This window comes from Caloenas nicobarica, chromosome 5 (assembly GCF_036013445.1).
Source record: "Caloenas nicobarica isolate bCalNic1 chromosome 5, bCalNic1.hap1, whole genome shotgun sequence".
In the NCBI taxonomy this organism is placed as follows: domain Eukaryota; kingdom Metazoa; phylum Chordata; class Aves; order Columbiformes; family Columbidae; genus Caloenas; species Caloenas nicobarica.
Window position 1 is genome coordinate 59,805,259 of NC_088249.1, and position 13,496 is coordinate 59,818,754.

General features: G+C 36.8%; 1 protein-coding gene across 1 annotated transcript in view; it reads right to left on the bottom strand.

The window, feature by feature from the left end:
* Positions 1–13,496, bottom strand: part of SPON1 (spondin 1) — a 194,249-nt gene that overhangs the window by 123,608 nt on the left and 57,145 nt on the right. The window contains exons 4-6 of the mRNA XM_065636841.1: positions 7,173–7,246; positions 6,255–6,377; positions 2,218–2,366 (exon numbers count right to left, since the gene is read on the bottom strand). Coding sequence (XP_065492913.1) covers positions 2,218–2,366; positions 6,255–6,377; positions 7,173–7,246 — 346 coding nt within the window. The remainder of the gene's footprint in view (positions 1–2,217; positions 2,367–6,254; positions 6,378–7,172; positions 7,247–13,496) is intronic.

Here is a 13,496-nt window from a genome sequence, read left to right on the forward strand (position 1 = left end):
GACCCATTTTTCAATGGAAGATCACAGTGCTCTGTTGGAAAACAGGTAATGAAATGGTAACTATTCAATTGAAATACTGAAATTACAGTTCTCAAAAAAAAAAAAAAAAATCAATCCAACAATGATATTACTGTATTTTTTTACTCCATTTTTTTAAAAATTACATGGATATATTAAAAAAATCCAAACCAGAACCATTTTGTAAAAAATAAATTTTTGGATAGAGTCATAACACTGACATATTTTATTGTGTAGAAAGTTTGGGATATTTCAGGTTTCATCTTCAAGAAGAAATTGTTTTCACATAACTTTAATTATGCATCAAAAAATTTACAAGCATCTTACTGGAAAGCAGAACTTGCTCTTCTCAAAGGTCTGGAGGCATAGACAGCTCTAATCTGAGGCCACTGAAGACAGTGGAAATAGGTGTCCCTCACTCACTGACCTTTCAGAGAGCATTAAACCCAACCTGTAAGAATGTCATCTCTTTGTCCATAAGGAATAAGCAGAAAGTACAAACTGCATTTCCTGGAGACACTGGTAAGGTACAGAATATTACCTATCCTAAATTAAAAAAAAAAAAAAGTGGCAAAATGACTTAGTATTTATACTAAAACAATTAGGCAAAACCACGTGAGTTCTCTTAAGGTGTGAAACATTTAAATCCAAGAGGAACAGCTATGTCTCTACGTCTTGCTTCATCTGCCTAGGACAGAACATTTAGCATTAGACTTTTTAAAAAAAAAATTTTGATCCATGTTTTAACCATCTTGTTTTGTTGTTGTTTAAACAGAGCAATCACAACATGGATACAGAATTCCCCTTTCAAATTCTGTATTTGTTTCTGTCCAGGTAGCTTATCATATAATAAGTTCTGGACAAATCAGACTTTCTGAGAACAAAATGAGAGAGTGAATATATTTCAGAGATACAAGAGGTCAGTGAGCATTCTTTTGCTTACATAATTCCTTTTCCTTTCTTTGTTTGTTCATTTATAACCCCAAAGCATAACACATGAATTATCCCATTGTACACATCAAGCACTCGACAGATTGCTTTACTAAAACACTTATGTGCTGTGGGCTTTCCTTCCAGGCTGCCAGGAAAAGTTTAACAAAGAGGCCGATTAGTTCCTTTAACTTCTCCCAGATAAACAAACTAGTTTACAGTATCCAGGGCCATCCATGCAAAAATATCACACAGGCTCTTTACAGTAAGAACGCAAATCAGAGCATTCAAAGGTGCTCAGCCAAGAAGAAAAGCAGCTGATGATTCAGCAGTCTGTCAAATGGGGAGCAGAAATGTTCACGCTTGAGAATCTTTAGTTAATGACACACAATTGTTAGGACACCTCTTAACAAAGCTCCACTTAAAGAAAGCCTCTTTTTGTTCCATACATGGACAGGCAATTTTTAGTAATAATTCATAAAAATCATTAGGTTTTTTTTCCTGAATAAAACCTTAGATAATATCAATGACACAGATGCTAGTTACTTAAAAATGTGTTTATGTATTCACCTAAGAAAGTGCCTACGAAACATAGTAGACAGAGCAGATTTCCAGATCCAAGTCTGGCCATGTAAGAAGTGCGTTACCCTCAGTGGGCATGTTACAGCTGTGCGCTTCTGTCTTCAGAAAGCTGAAAAGCAGCTTGAGAGTGTGATTTTAAGAAATTGCACCCTCCCATCATCCCACAACAGAAGGCTGGAAGGATGACAGCAGAAATGAAGGTGGAATAAGAAATGGAAAAGGGGAAAATGGATCCCAAGGTAGATTAGGAAGTGCAGGGAAGGAAACAATGCTACCAACTTTCAAAGCAGGCAGGGATATTGCAAGGGAAAAAGCGAAATAAATAAATAAATAAATAAATAAAGCCTGCATGAAATGTTGACAAATTAGCTCCTGGCGTTACTACTGCTGCTATCTTGCTTGTAGAACTTCACCTCAGTACCTCTCAAAAATATTAGTGCAGCTTAAAAGCATGTTGAAAAGAAACAAAAAGTCAAACAAACTCTTTATCCTATAATAAACCTTGGTGTGCCTGGGAATAGAAAGCAGACTTTGATCCTAGAGAATGCATCTAGAAAGGCAGATCTCCTAATCTGCTTAACTGAAAATGAGCCAGCAAAATGACATTCACAGATACTGTCAATGACAAATCATTCACAGGCCAAGGTAGGATGCATTTTTTTAAAGCATGCGTTAAATTACACCTACTTGCTGTCGAATTTCTTCTTCCATCTTTACTGGGGACCCCAACTCTGCGACTTGTTTGACACCTTCACTGGCATACCCTCCGTACTCCCAAAGGATGTAGTTCTTCGAGTGAGAACTACCAATGATCGCAGACCAATGGTTGGTGCGCCCTTTTGGGAGGGGGATAAAAGAAAAGAATTAAGAGTACATCAACATACTGGCTTTCATAACATCAATAGTTGCTAACATCAAGACAGCCTCGAAGCAAAATTCCTAATTTTTTATTTAAGTGAAAGGCTTGAAGTGTCCAATCTTCACCAGTACCAAGCTCTTGCATGTGTTACATGCTGTCAGTTCTCACTACATCAATACATCATATCTTCAGAGTACTAAAGAACAAGCCAGTGAACTACAGAAATAAAGTGTCAGTAATCATTAGATATAATAACACAGGCAGAAATGGCGAGAAAGATTGTATTCTGGCTAATCAAGCAGTCTCCCCACACAGATAGGCTTAGCGTATTTATTTCTTCACCAATGACTTCACTTCTCCAGGGAGTTTAAGAATCCTGTTGATTTTAGGTTTCCACATAAAATATTTATGTGGATGAAACCCTCAAGGGAAGACTTTAGTAGCCACTCCAAGATTTAACAGCAGTTCATTTCCTTACTGGTTTCCAACAGTCCTTCGATTTATGTTTGGGTGGTGACAGCAGATTACCAGGAAAAGGTAGATAGAAGCGTGATTGCACAATCATTAAATGTTATAGATTTTCGTTTTGTGCCCAAACATTATCAGGGACAGAGCTATAAAGGGCTTACAGCCAGAAACTTCACCCAGCAGCTTCCTGCTGAAACAGAGGTGAAAAATTTGCTTTCTATGAGCAAATGGTGTCCAGGACTCTTTCCAGGAAACTTTTTTAGTACTGGTAAAGAACCGCTCTTATTGGCACTGACATAACTGGTTTTTCTGCTTCTGCACACTTGTACCGTGTCTCCCCCCATGCCCATTACTAGGAGTTCCCTTTAATTTAGGGAATTTTAGAGCTTCTATATTCACTGAGTTTGCTTGCTAAGATTCGTCATAGTGTAAGAGTTGCCGAGCTAGGCAAAAAGACTCCTAGTCTCATTTCTTGTCTTGTTGAACAGCAAAAAAATGGAAAAGTTTGAAGAGAAAATGTTAGAGAAGTCTGACTGAAAAGAGAATCGAGCAGAAATAAGGAGTCACAGAAGTTCCACAGTATTGGAAATAAAAATTAATTCACTTAGGTGCCAAATAGCACCCTGCAAGGATATAGGCTTAAAGGAAAAGGATGAGAAAATGAACTGCTCACATAAGCAGACAGCCTGGTAGCAACGCAAAGACTGTAGAGGTCAGAGACAGAATGATGGAGTGAGACAATATTTAATATTTTTCTTTGCAATGCAAAATGTAGAGAGCAGCAGTAAAAACAGCTGAAAACGATAATAAATACATGAAAAATGAATAATTAAGTAAACAAAAGGAATGCAAATTTAAGATGTGAAAGAAGGGACAATGAAATTGAAAAAGACAGGGTAGAGAATTGAATAGATAAAGTCAGATGCAGAAAACTAATCACAGGAGAACAGAAAATAGATTAGAAATAAAAAATGAACACCAATCGTAGCAGGGGAAAAAGCTAGAAAAGTGTAGCAAACAGAAGAGATAGATGAGGTAGATGGCCTAGCAACACAGCAAACAGCCTCCATAGTTTCCACAGTGCTAAACTTGGACCAAAATGCACTTACTGAGCTCTGAATTGTAGCAGGCTTGATGTTTTCAGAATCGATGAAAGCTAACCAGTAACTGAGTCCCAAATGGAGAAAAAACAAAACTAAAGCTCCCCTTCCCCACAGGTAATAGCTGACAACACTACAGTGTCAGAAGATGGTTTCTTGATACAAGATCTAGTAATTTTTCCTTAAGTATACTCTGGCACCTTGTCAAACCACAGAGAGAGATTGTTATTCAGCTCCAGTGATGAAACCATCAGTTCTGCTCATTCTTTCTTCCCAGCACACAGGTCTAACTATTTAATGAGTCAGACAACAGGATTCACTGAAACACACTAAGTGACACCTACTGGAACTTACTGAAAGAGAAGGTTCCACATAGTTCCTACAAAAGAAGAATGTATCACTACAGAGAGGACCCAGACTGCCTTCAAGTCTTTAGTAAAATGGATAATGAATTGTTCCATGGGCTCCAGAGCTTCTCTCCCTCCCTATCCTGAACAGGACAGGAACATCTGCTGTCTTTGCAACCAAAGCCCAGCCTCTTCCACCAGACACCTCTCCCTCAAGATACTGGCTCTGTTGAGAAAGCTCCTGGCCTACCCATTTGCCCAAATGACCTGTTCAAAGTAAGCTACATCTACCTTATACTTCTTACAAATTTGCAAATGTTTCACTCCTCACCTTGAATCTCCCATTTCTTACAAGAACAAAGAGACAACTCGATATTTCTTATGCCTTTTCCTCTAAGCATCAAAGAAACCTCTCTACATGAAATAATCTGAGCAGTACAAGGGCAGAGTTATTTTGCATCACCAGTCCAATATCAGCATTCAGTTTTTAAGACAGTAAACAGAATACTGGCAGCTTTCCAATGGTGTTATTTCACTTCTTTGTTGTATGAGTAGTTCCTTAACTTACACACTTGTAAGTGTATTTTTGCATAAAGATCAAGGTGTCATCACAACATGAGAATATATCCTCTGGCATATATCAAATCATGATGGAGAGCATATATATTTCTGTTATCACACATGGCTGATAAACAGAGAGAATAAATGCTTTTAAGCCACAAGGCATATGTAAATATAAATCTTTCTGACTAGCAAGATGTGATAGGAAATTTAATACTTCCCCTTGAGCCAGATTTAATAACAAATGAAATACTCAGCTTCTACTAGTCCTACTATCAGGAGTTGTGATAGCTTGCAAAAATTACCTGAAAACTATGCTCGTTTTTTTAAAGCCTTAGTTTGCAATTCAGGTTTTGGTTGGTAGTAATGTTTTTTTGGTTGGTTGGTCGGTGGGGGTTTTTATGCTTTTTGTTTTGTTTTCAGTCCGTCTGAGATCCATGAAAGGAAAAAGTGTAGTTTTTGAACCCTTTCTACAGCTATGGAACACCTCACTCCGTTCACTTTATGGTTGGCACACTCCAAATGATATTGTGTTGCAGTGGTTTCACTCTAAGCAATGCTTTATAGAGTAGGCGCATCTGATAACTCCTAAACAGACAACACACTGTAAGATTTAACAGAACAGAGGTATTTTAATTGCACTGGTATCATAAATGTAAAATTATTACTTATTCATGGAATCTGTGAAAACCTCAAAAAAGTTTCCCAGAATTAAAAGTTTTGCACGTACCTTCCAGAAACATTTCTATGTAGTAGCAAAAGAAAATACTTTATTTGGCAAAATAAGCTCTTTGGAGAAAAGCTAAGCCCAGTTCTTGGGCAGTAAGTTTCAGGGTTCACCAAAACTATCCAGAATCTTTCAAAACTCTTTGAAGGAAAACATACTGGGTAGATCGGCATGATTGAAAAAAAAAAATAAACAAAAAAACCCACACCACACAAAAAAACAAACCACACCACAAATAAAAACAAAAAACCCCCAACCAACCAAAACCAAACAAAAACCTCCACAAACAACAACAACACAACAACAACAAAACCAACAACAAAAAATACACCACCAAAAAAAAAAAACCAAACCAACAAAAAAATCCACCACACACCCAAACAAAAACCACAAACACCCCACACCACACACACCTTTCTCACCACAAAGAAATCTTGAAAATGTGATCTTATATGCACCTCAGTTCAAAGGTCAGGTAAATCAACAGAATTTATTTGTACGGTATAACATTCACAGAAAGATCCATATCAATACTGTACAGTATTCCATATATGTCATAATTTACACTGCTGAGCTGTAAATAAGTAATGTGTCATGCAACAAGTTCCAATTCTCTTCATGGTCCCCGTATGGTACAACAATAGTAAAGGAATTATACTCACGTGGAAAATCTTTGGGATGTGTCTTTTCTGACCAGTTTCCATAAAAAGTTAGCCTGTATTTGGCAGTTCCACAGGCACAACAATCTAAAATTGGTTTGTCAGTCACACCTTCTGAGGCTGAGTCTGAAAAAGCAGCAAAGTACACACTGAAAGTGGTTACAACTCAAATCAACAGATGACAGCAGAGTTGCCATAAAAATACTTCAATAAATAAATCTGAGTTAAGCACTTTTTCCTGTTTTTTTGGTAATTTTTTTTTTTTTTGGTGGCGGTGGTTTTGTTTTGTTTGTTTGATTTTGGTTTTGAGTTTGTGGGTTTTGTTTGGTTTTTTGTGTGTGCTTTTGGTTGTTGTTGTTTGGGTTTTTTTTAAGTTGGGCTGCACTAGACTAAACTAGAACCCTGAAATACCTGGATCATATTTATAAGTGGATGTAATTATTTCAATCTACATTTTTAAATAAGAAGGCACTACTATTTCAGTCATCTTCAGATTTAAAACGGGTTTGTTTCTGGTTCTTATCTGATATGGACAAAGCCTCAGTTGATCTCAAAATGCAACAGGCTTGACATTTCGGATGGCCAAAGCATATAAATTCTCCAGTGGATGCTATAACCAGCTTCGATATTTAGGTTTAGGAAATGATGAAATAGCCCAGGGTTCAATAAACTAAGTGCCCTGGAGACAAACAGGTTTCACACAAAGACCAGGTAAAAAGTTGCACATTTCACATTTAGAAGAAGGCAAGGAAGATTGTATGAGGAACAGTATGTGTGATAAGGAAGAACATAACTGACTGGAAGATTCCAAATTTGAACCTGGATGAAACTGTAGAAGGCCTCAAAATTTTGGTTTGATATAATGAGTTAAGAGAAATATGTAGAACACAACAAGGAGGTCAGACAGATGGTTTACTTTACCTTGTTCACAAATTTTTTTGGTGAGAGAACCCTCATCTTGAAAATAAATTATGCGTTTCTGCACAATACTGGCTCTATAAAGAAAAAAAAAAAGGTTTTAAATATATTTATCCCTTAAAGGGAGAAGGAAATGCATGATAAGGTTGCAAAAGGATAGAACTGGATTGCTAAAACCCAGGCATATTTCCGTCTTCTGACAATGCATACATACAATACAGGACTACAGATAGGATGATTTTATTTCAACTTGCGTTTGAATATTACCACATTTTACAGAAACCTGGAATGTTAATACCTTTAGAGAAGTGATCGTAGTCATATGGTGGGGATCTGTGCTCTCGAAATGCATGACGGTCAACTGAATATTCAATATTTCAATCAAATCTTATATTAAAATATTGAAATTATATCAAATTTCAGAAAAATAGTACAGCTAAAGCAAGCAGCTGTTTATAGGAAACTACATGTCATTTTGAAGAGATAAATACCTCTGAAATATGACAGCAATCCACTGCAAATATCATGTAAAATGAGAGTTAGAAAGAGCTAGGATAAGCTAAAGTCTTTAAAAGCAATTCAAAGGTTCCAAAAGACAAGCCACTTTAAAATCAATTAAATCTAGAATATTTTATTAAGGCTTATAGTTCCAACAAAGTGTGAGTTTATAAGCCTCAGTTCGGGGGCAAGGCAGGGAGACTGAATCTTAAAACCATACAGAGAAAATCAGAGTTACTGTGCAATTTTATTTTTTACAGCTGGAAATATAGTGCTGAAATTTTTAACCTCCCATCTGATAGCCTATAAATTGAATTTTGCATCAAAGACCTTCAAATCAGCAAAGCACCAAGCCCAAGTTCTTGCAGACTGGTATCGTAACCACCACCTAGTAAATCTCAAAACAAATTGTCAATTGGAAAATAAGTTGAAATGGTTCTGGTGACCTCTTCCAGTCCTTAGCTTACTTGACCATTTTTAACTATAAACATTTAATTAACATGTAAACTTTATCTTCTTTCTATAAGAAAAGAGAATTTGGTTAAATTCAAAGATTTTATTTGGACAGAGAGTTTTCTAAGGAGAACCTGATTTGGGAGCTGGCACTCTTCTTTGTTTACCAGTATAGGAGCACATTCTTCTGGCAACAATTTGTACTATTCATATTTAAAATCCTAAATAGCAAGGGCCAGATTCTTGTCTTACCTCAACTTTACACTCAAATTATCTTTGTTTCTCTAGAGTTATTCCTCACTCATACCAGCTGAAGCGAGAAGAAAAATAAAACTGTTTATGCTTAGAAGCGTTGTTGTAGTTACATAAACCTTTCTTTGACAATGTCCCACCCCATAAAATTATCAAAAATAAGATGCAATTTTACTGTACCTTCTTTGCCAAGATACAGAGTAGGATAGGAAGGAATTCTTTGTTTCATATTATAAAGCACCCAGGAGAATAACTGAGTTTTGTAAACCTCTTAAAGCTAGATCAAACCAGAAAGCGTGCAGAAGCTACAGCTTGCTCCCACCCCTAATAGAGTTGGCATCTTCTAAAGGAAGATGCGGGTAAAGGAAAATACAGGCAACCAAACAAGGCTGCGAAAAAACGGCATGAAACAGAAGGGCAAGACTGACTTTTACAAAAAGCAAGGGCGCAGTCTGGCAGTATTTGGTGACGGGGAACTCCTAGGCCTCATTTTTATAAGGGAGTGCTTACAGTAGGGAAAAATATGAGTCTGTAGCAAATAATAGTGAATGAAACCTAGAGTTGGTTAAATCTGCCTTTAATTAATATGAGAACTGTCATGGGACAATTTAAATGGTGCCAGAATACACTGACCAAGTATGTGAGAAGCAGAATGGAAACTTTCTGAGAAATCTTTTTCAGGGTTTCTGAAGAAACAAGAGGAAAAAAAGAAAACAGAATCACTAAAACAACTGCTAGCAAGGCTATGAGCCCAATGGCCAGCCTGTGACAATGACACGCTCCCTTACTTTTTCCAGCCTTCAGGTTGAAAATCAAAGACAAGTTTAAAGACTTTTTGGATGCTACACTGCAATTGAGAACCACTACTTTCACAGAGACTCAATGAAACATATACAATTTTTGATATACCATCAACCACAGTTTTCAAATGCTGTACCATAAAACTGGAAAACAGTCATGTAGGTTGATTTATTAATAAAATGCAAAGTAACAGGAACCTGAACTGAAATGTATATGCATCATCATAATTCACACGTTGTCAAGACTCTTTAAATTCTCACACACTGGCTAGTTACCAGCAGCCATCTTCCAGGACTGATATTAGGGTCAATAGCATCTTCATTGATGTCCTGGATGAGGGGATGGAATGCAATCTCAACAAGTTTGCAGGTGATACTAAATTGGGGGAGCAGCTGACATGCTGGAGAGTAAGGCTACTATTTAGATAGGCAGATTCCCAACAGACTTGAGAAATGAGTTTGCATGAACGTCATGAAAAGTCGAAGGGAAAGTCTTGCACATAGAATGGAATAATGCAGTTACAACAGCACTGGGCACCTGCTAGCCAGAGAGCAGTTTTGCAGACGAGGCCTTGGGGGTCCTGGTGGACAAGCGGACCATGACCCACACAGCATGCCATTGCCACCGAGGCAGCCACCAGACTTTTGGGTGGTTTCAGCAAAAGCGTAGCAACCTGGTCAAGGAACATTTCTTCCCCTCCATTTAGTACTTGTGAAACCACATCCAGAGTATTACAGCCAGTTTGGGGCTGCTCAGTTAAAGAGAGACATTGCATTACTACAGAAAGTCCAGTGAAGGGCCATCGAGAGGATTATAGTCCATGATGTCTAAGTAGAGGCTGAGAAAAGGAAGAATCTTACTGCTTGTTGTCTTCAACTACTTATTGGAAAGATACAGAAGAGGTACAGCCAGTTGCTTCTCAGAAGTGCATGGTGGCAGGATGTAAAGCAACACACAAGTGGGGACACAAGAAATGCCATGCAGATACAACGAAAATATTTCTCACCACAAGGATGGTCAAAGTGATCAAACACTGGAACAGCTTGCCTAGACAGTTTGTGCAGTCTCCACCCCTGGAAATACTCAAAACTTGGTCAGACCCATGTCTCAGCAACAAACTCAACCTACCTGACCTAACAACACCTACTTCAAGCAGACAGGTAGACTAAATGACTTCTAGAGGTCCCTTCTAACCTAAATTATTCTATGATCCTGTGCTTTAAATATCATTTTGAAGAGCAAGTTCCCCAAAGCTTACTCAAAAAACCAAACCCAAACACAACCCCACCCCAAATAAGCAAACGAAAAAACCCAAGCCAAACAAAACAACAAAAACTTAGAAAATCCAAACAAGGAATCAGCTGCTTGATAAAGCAGCTCCCAAATCTGCAGATAGCAAAGATATGATGAGTATTTAATTTGAGAAGCAGTTATTTTAGAAATAAAATGTAGAAAGATAGTTTGAAGCCTGAAGTGTACTTATATATATTTTTTTTTTTTCTGCAGTTAGCTTGTCACTGTGAAATGTCAAGGGAACAGTTGCTTTTCTAACAACAAAAGCTTCACAGCTTTCTGAGTCATTGTCTCTTCAGCTGTGTTTGAAATTATACATGGAGCCAATAACCTAAATGGGAGTTTTATTACTGATTCCAAGTGGAACCAGATTGGTATATTAGATGGCTGCTTAAATATTGAAAGCAGGCACAAAACTTTACAAATACTCTGAGAGAAACAATATTAAATTAACTTTAAAATATTGTTTTAATAATTAGCTTCTAGATTGAAGAGAGTCAAAAGCATCTGACCAGTGTATTTACCTCGTTTTGATCACTACCTTTTGTTGCCTTATTATTTATTTTTGACATATTTTTAATTCCTCTATAAAAGTTCTTTCCTTCAGTTTTGAGGAGCAGAAAAACAGCTTAAAAATTGAATGGCTAACTTTTACAGAGAGGTAAGAAAGCTTTTAAGAATTTATACAAGGTACATATCTGCTGAGTCTGCATAAATCCTTCCCACCACCTCCAACATCCAGTGCAGTCTGGACTTTATGGGAGGTGAGATCTGATTGTTTTCCCCTACACATTAACATACCTAAGTGGATCTTTAATCGAATTGATTCTCTCTTTGTCAGCATATCATGGAATAAAAAAGAAAAAGGAAACAGATATGACTCAAAAAAAATCTGTTTGTTTCCCTTTTTCTTCAAAGTGATGCTACTGGGTTTGTATTAAAGCTTTTCCATCACCAAACTAAGGAGCATAATTATATGATACAGGCATATATACATTTAGCAACACCTGTTTATAAAAACAAACAAATCCACTCACACAAAACAAACTAACAAATCTCACAAAAACCCCAAAACCTCCTAAAAGTGTTACTTATTATGTCTGTTTTGTAGTTCTCTCAGCAAAATCAAGGAATATCTAGCAACTTCTGTAATATTTGTTTTGGCAACACTACTTTGGAACGTTGTAGGTTGGATACAAGCAGGTCAGAATCTCTGTCCTGTCTCCATTTGGTCGGACCACATCGGAGCATGAGGGGAATGAGACCTGCCCTGAAAGACTTCCCTGGAATAAGAAGGTCCCTCTCCAGCACAGTTGCACAATGACTGTACCATCCTGCTGTAAAAAGCTCTACCAAATTCACATAAATTGCATTTGGGATATTAACAAACAGGAAATGTCATAAACCATAAAAATTCAAAGCAGTCTTGGGAATGCTCCAAGTACTACCAGAAACACAGGGGCTTGGGGGTTTTTTTAGTGTTGTTTTTTTCTGGTTTGTTGTTGTTGCTTAGTTTATTCCATAGAAACACCTTTAGATCATTTTCCTTACTCTTTTTGTCAAATCCCAGCATCAACAGAAATATTCTTATTTTAAATTGTCTCTGTGGGTGTAATGATGTGACAAAAGTAGTAAGGAGGAGGCTCTATAAGAATTGTTCCTATGACATTTTTTAAGCTTACATCAAAACCATTAAGTACAATACTAGAGTTACATTAAAATAAAACAGTTTTTGCTGGAGCTGGTGAGGATATCCTAAGTTTCACCTGCATATTGAGAAATAAACTACTGGAGTGCAGATAAGAAACTTTTTCTGTTCTGTATTACTTATGGGTTAACTTTGTCTTGCCCTTCAGCCATCCACATTATTTTCTTTAATTATTCCATGCCTTACTGATTTAATTACATTATTGTAAGTTGTTTTCCACCCCAGAAAGTTCCCGAGAACAATTATACTTACCAGGATATTAAATTCTTCTACTTTTTTTATTTTGTTGTCTTTTGGAGAGAAATAATTTCTAAATGTACCATTTACCTTAGCCCTAGAAAGTGAGGTGAAAACCATGTATTTGCATCTACAGTAATTTTGTTGGTACTTGTGCATTTTGTAATTCTAATGCGTTCTTTAGGATATTCTCATTTTATTACCTGCTGTGTTGTCTTAGAAAAAAAATAACACTACATTTCTGTCAAGGACTTACAAGGTCAGGAAATGTGCAAACTCCCAGAAGTTCACCAACAATATTTACTTCTCTTTCTAATATTTAGGAAACTTTTATTAAAAAAGAATTAAAATTCCTCTGAAAGTAACACGCTTTAGCCATTAGATGCCCAGCAACTTTTATACCGGTAGTGTATTTGACAACTACATTCTTCAAAATAATTTTCAACTCTGAAACTGTGCTCAGTCTCACCAAAGAACAAGCTCCATATACACCAGGATTTAATTTTGTCATCAGCCATCACTGACAAGGGTCAGTACAATTGAAAACTTCCATGAAATTATTTATTTCTTGATGCCTAACTTAGGAGTTAACACAGTATGTTTTTTAGAATCACAGAATCATTTCAGGTGGAAGAGACCTTCAGGATCGAGTCCAACCATAACCTAACTCTGGCACTAGCCTTATCCCTAAGAACCTCATCTAAATGCCTTTTAAACCCCTCCAGTGATGGTGACTCTACTGCTTGCTGTCATTTTGTTGGTTTTGTTCATTCGTTTAAGTATGTTGCTAACCTAGTTTGGGCAAACCAACTAGATTTGATATTTGATGTTGGATAAAAGTCATATTAATGTGGAGTTTATCAGTGTTGCTATAAGTCAACATTTACATCCCTGCATAGGATGAGTGCCTTTTTTCTAATAGATTAGCCAGATGAAAAACAATAAAAGCTGCTCACTTCTAAAAACAACCAAAAACCAAAAAACCCCACCAACCCATGAAAAAAGAATCAGTGCATACATTTACACCAGAATATCCTTCTTCAGTTTTCTTTTTCAACATTTCACCCATACCATCAGAAAATACA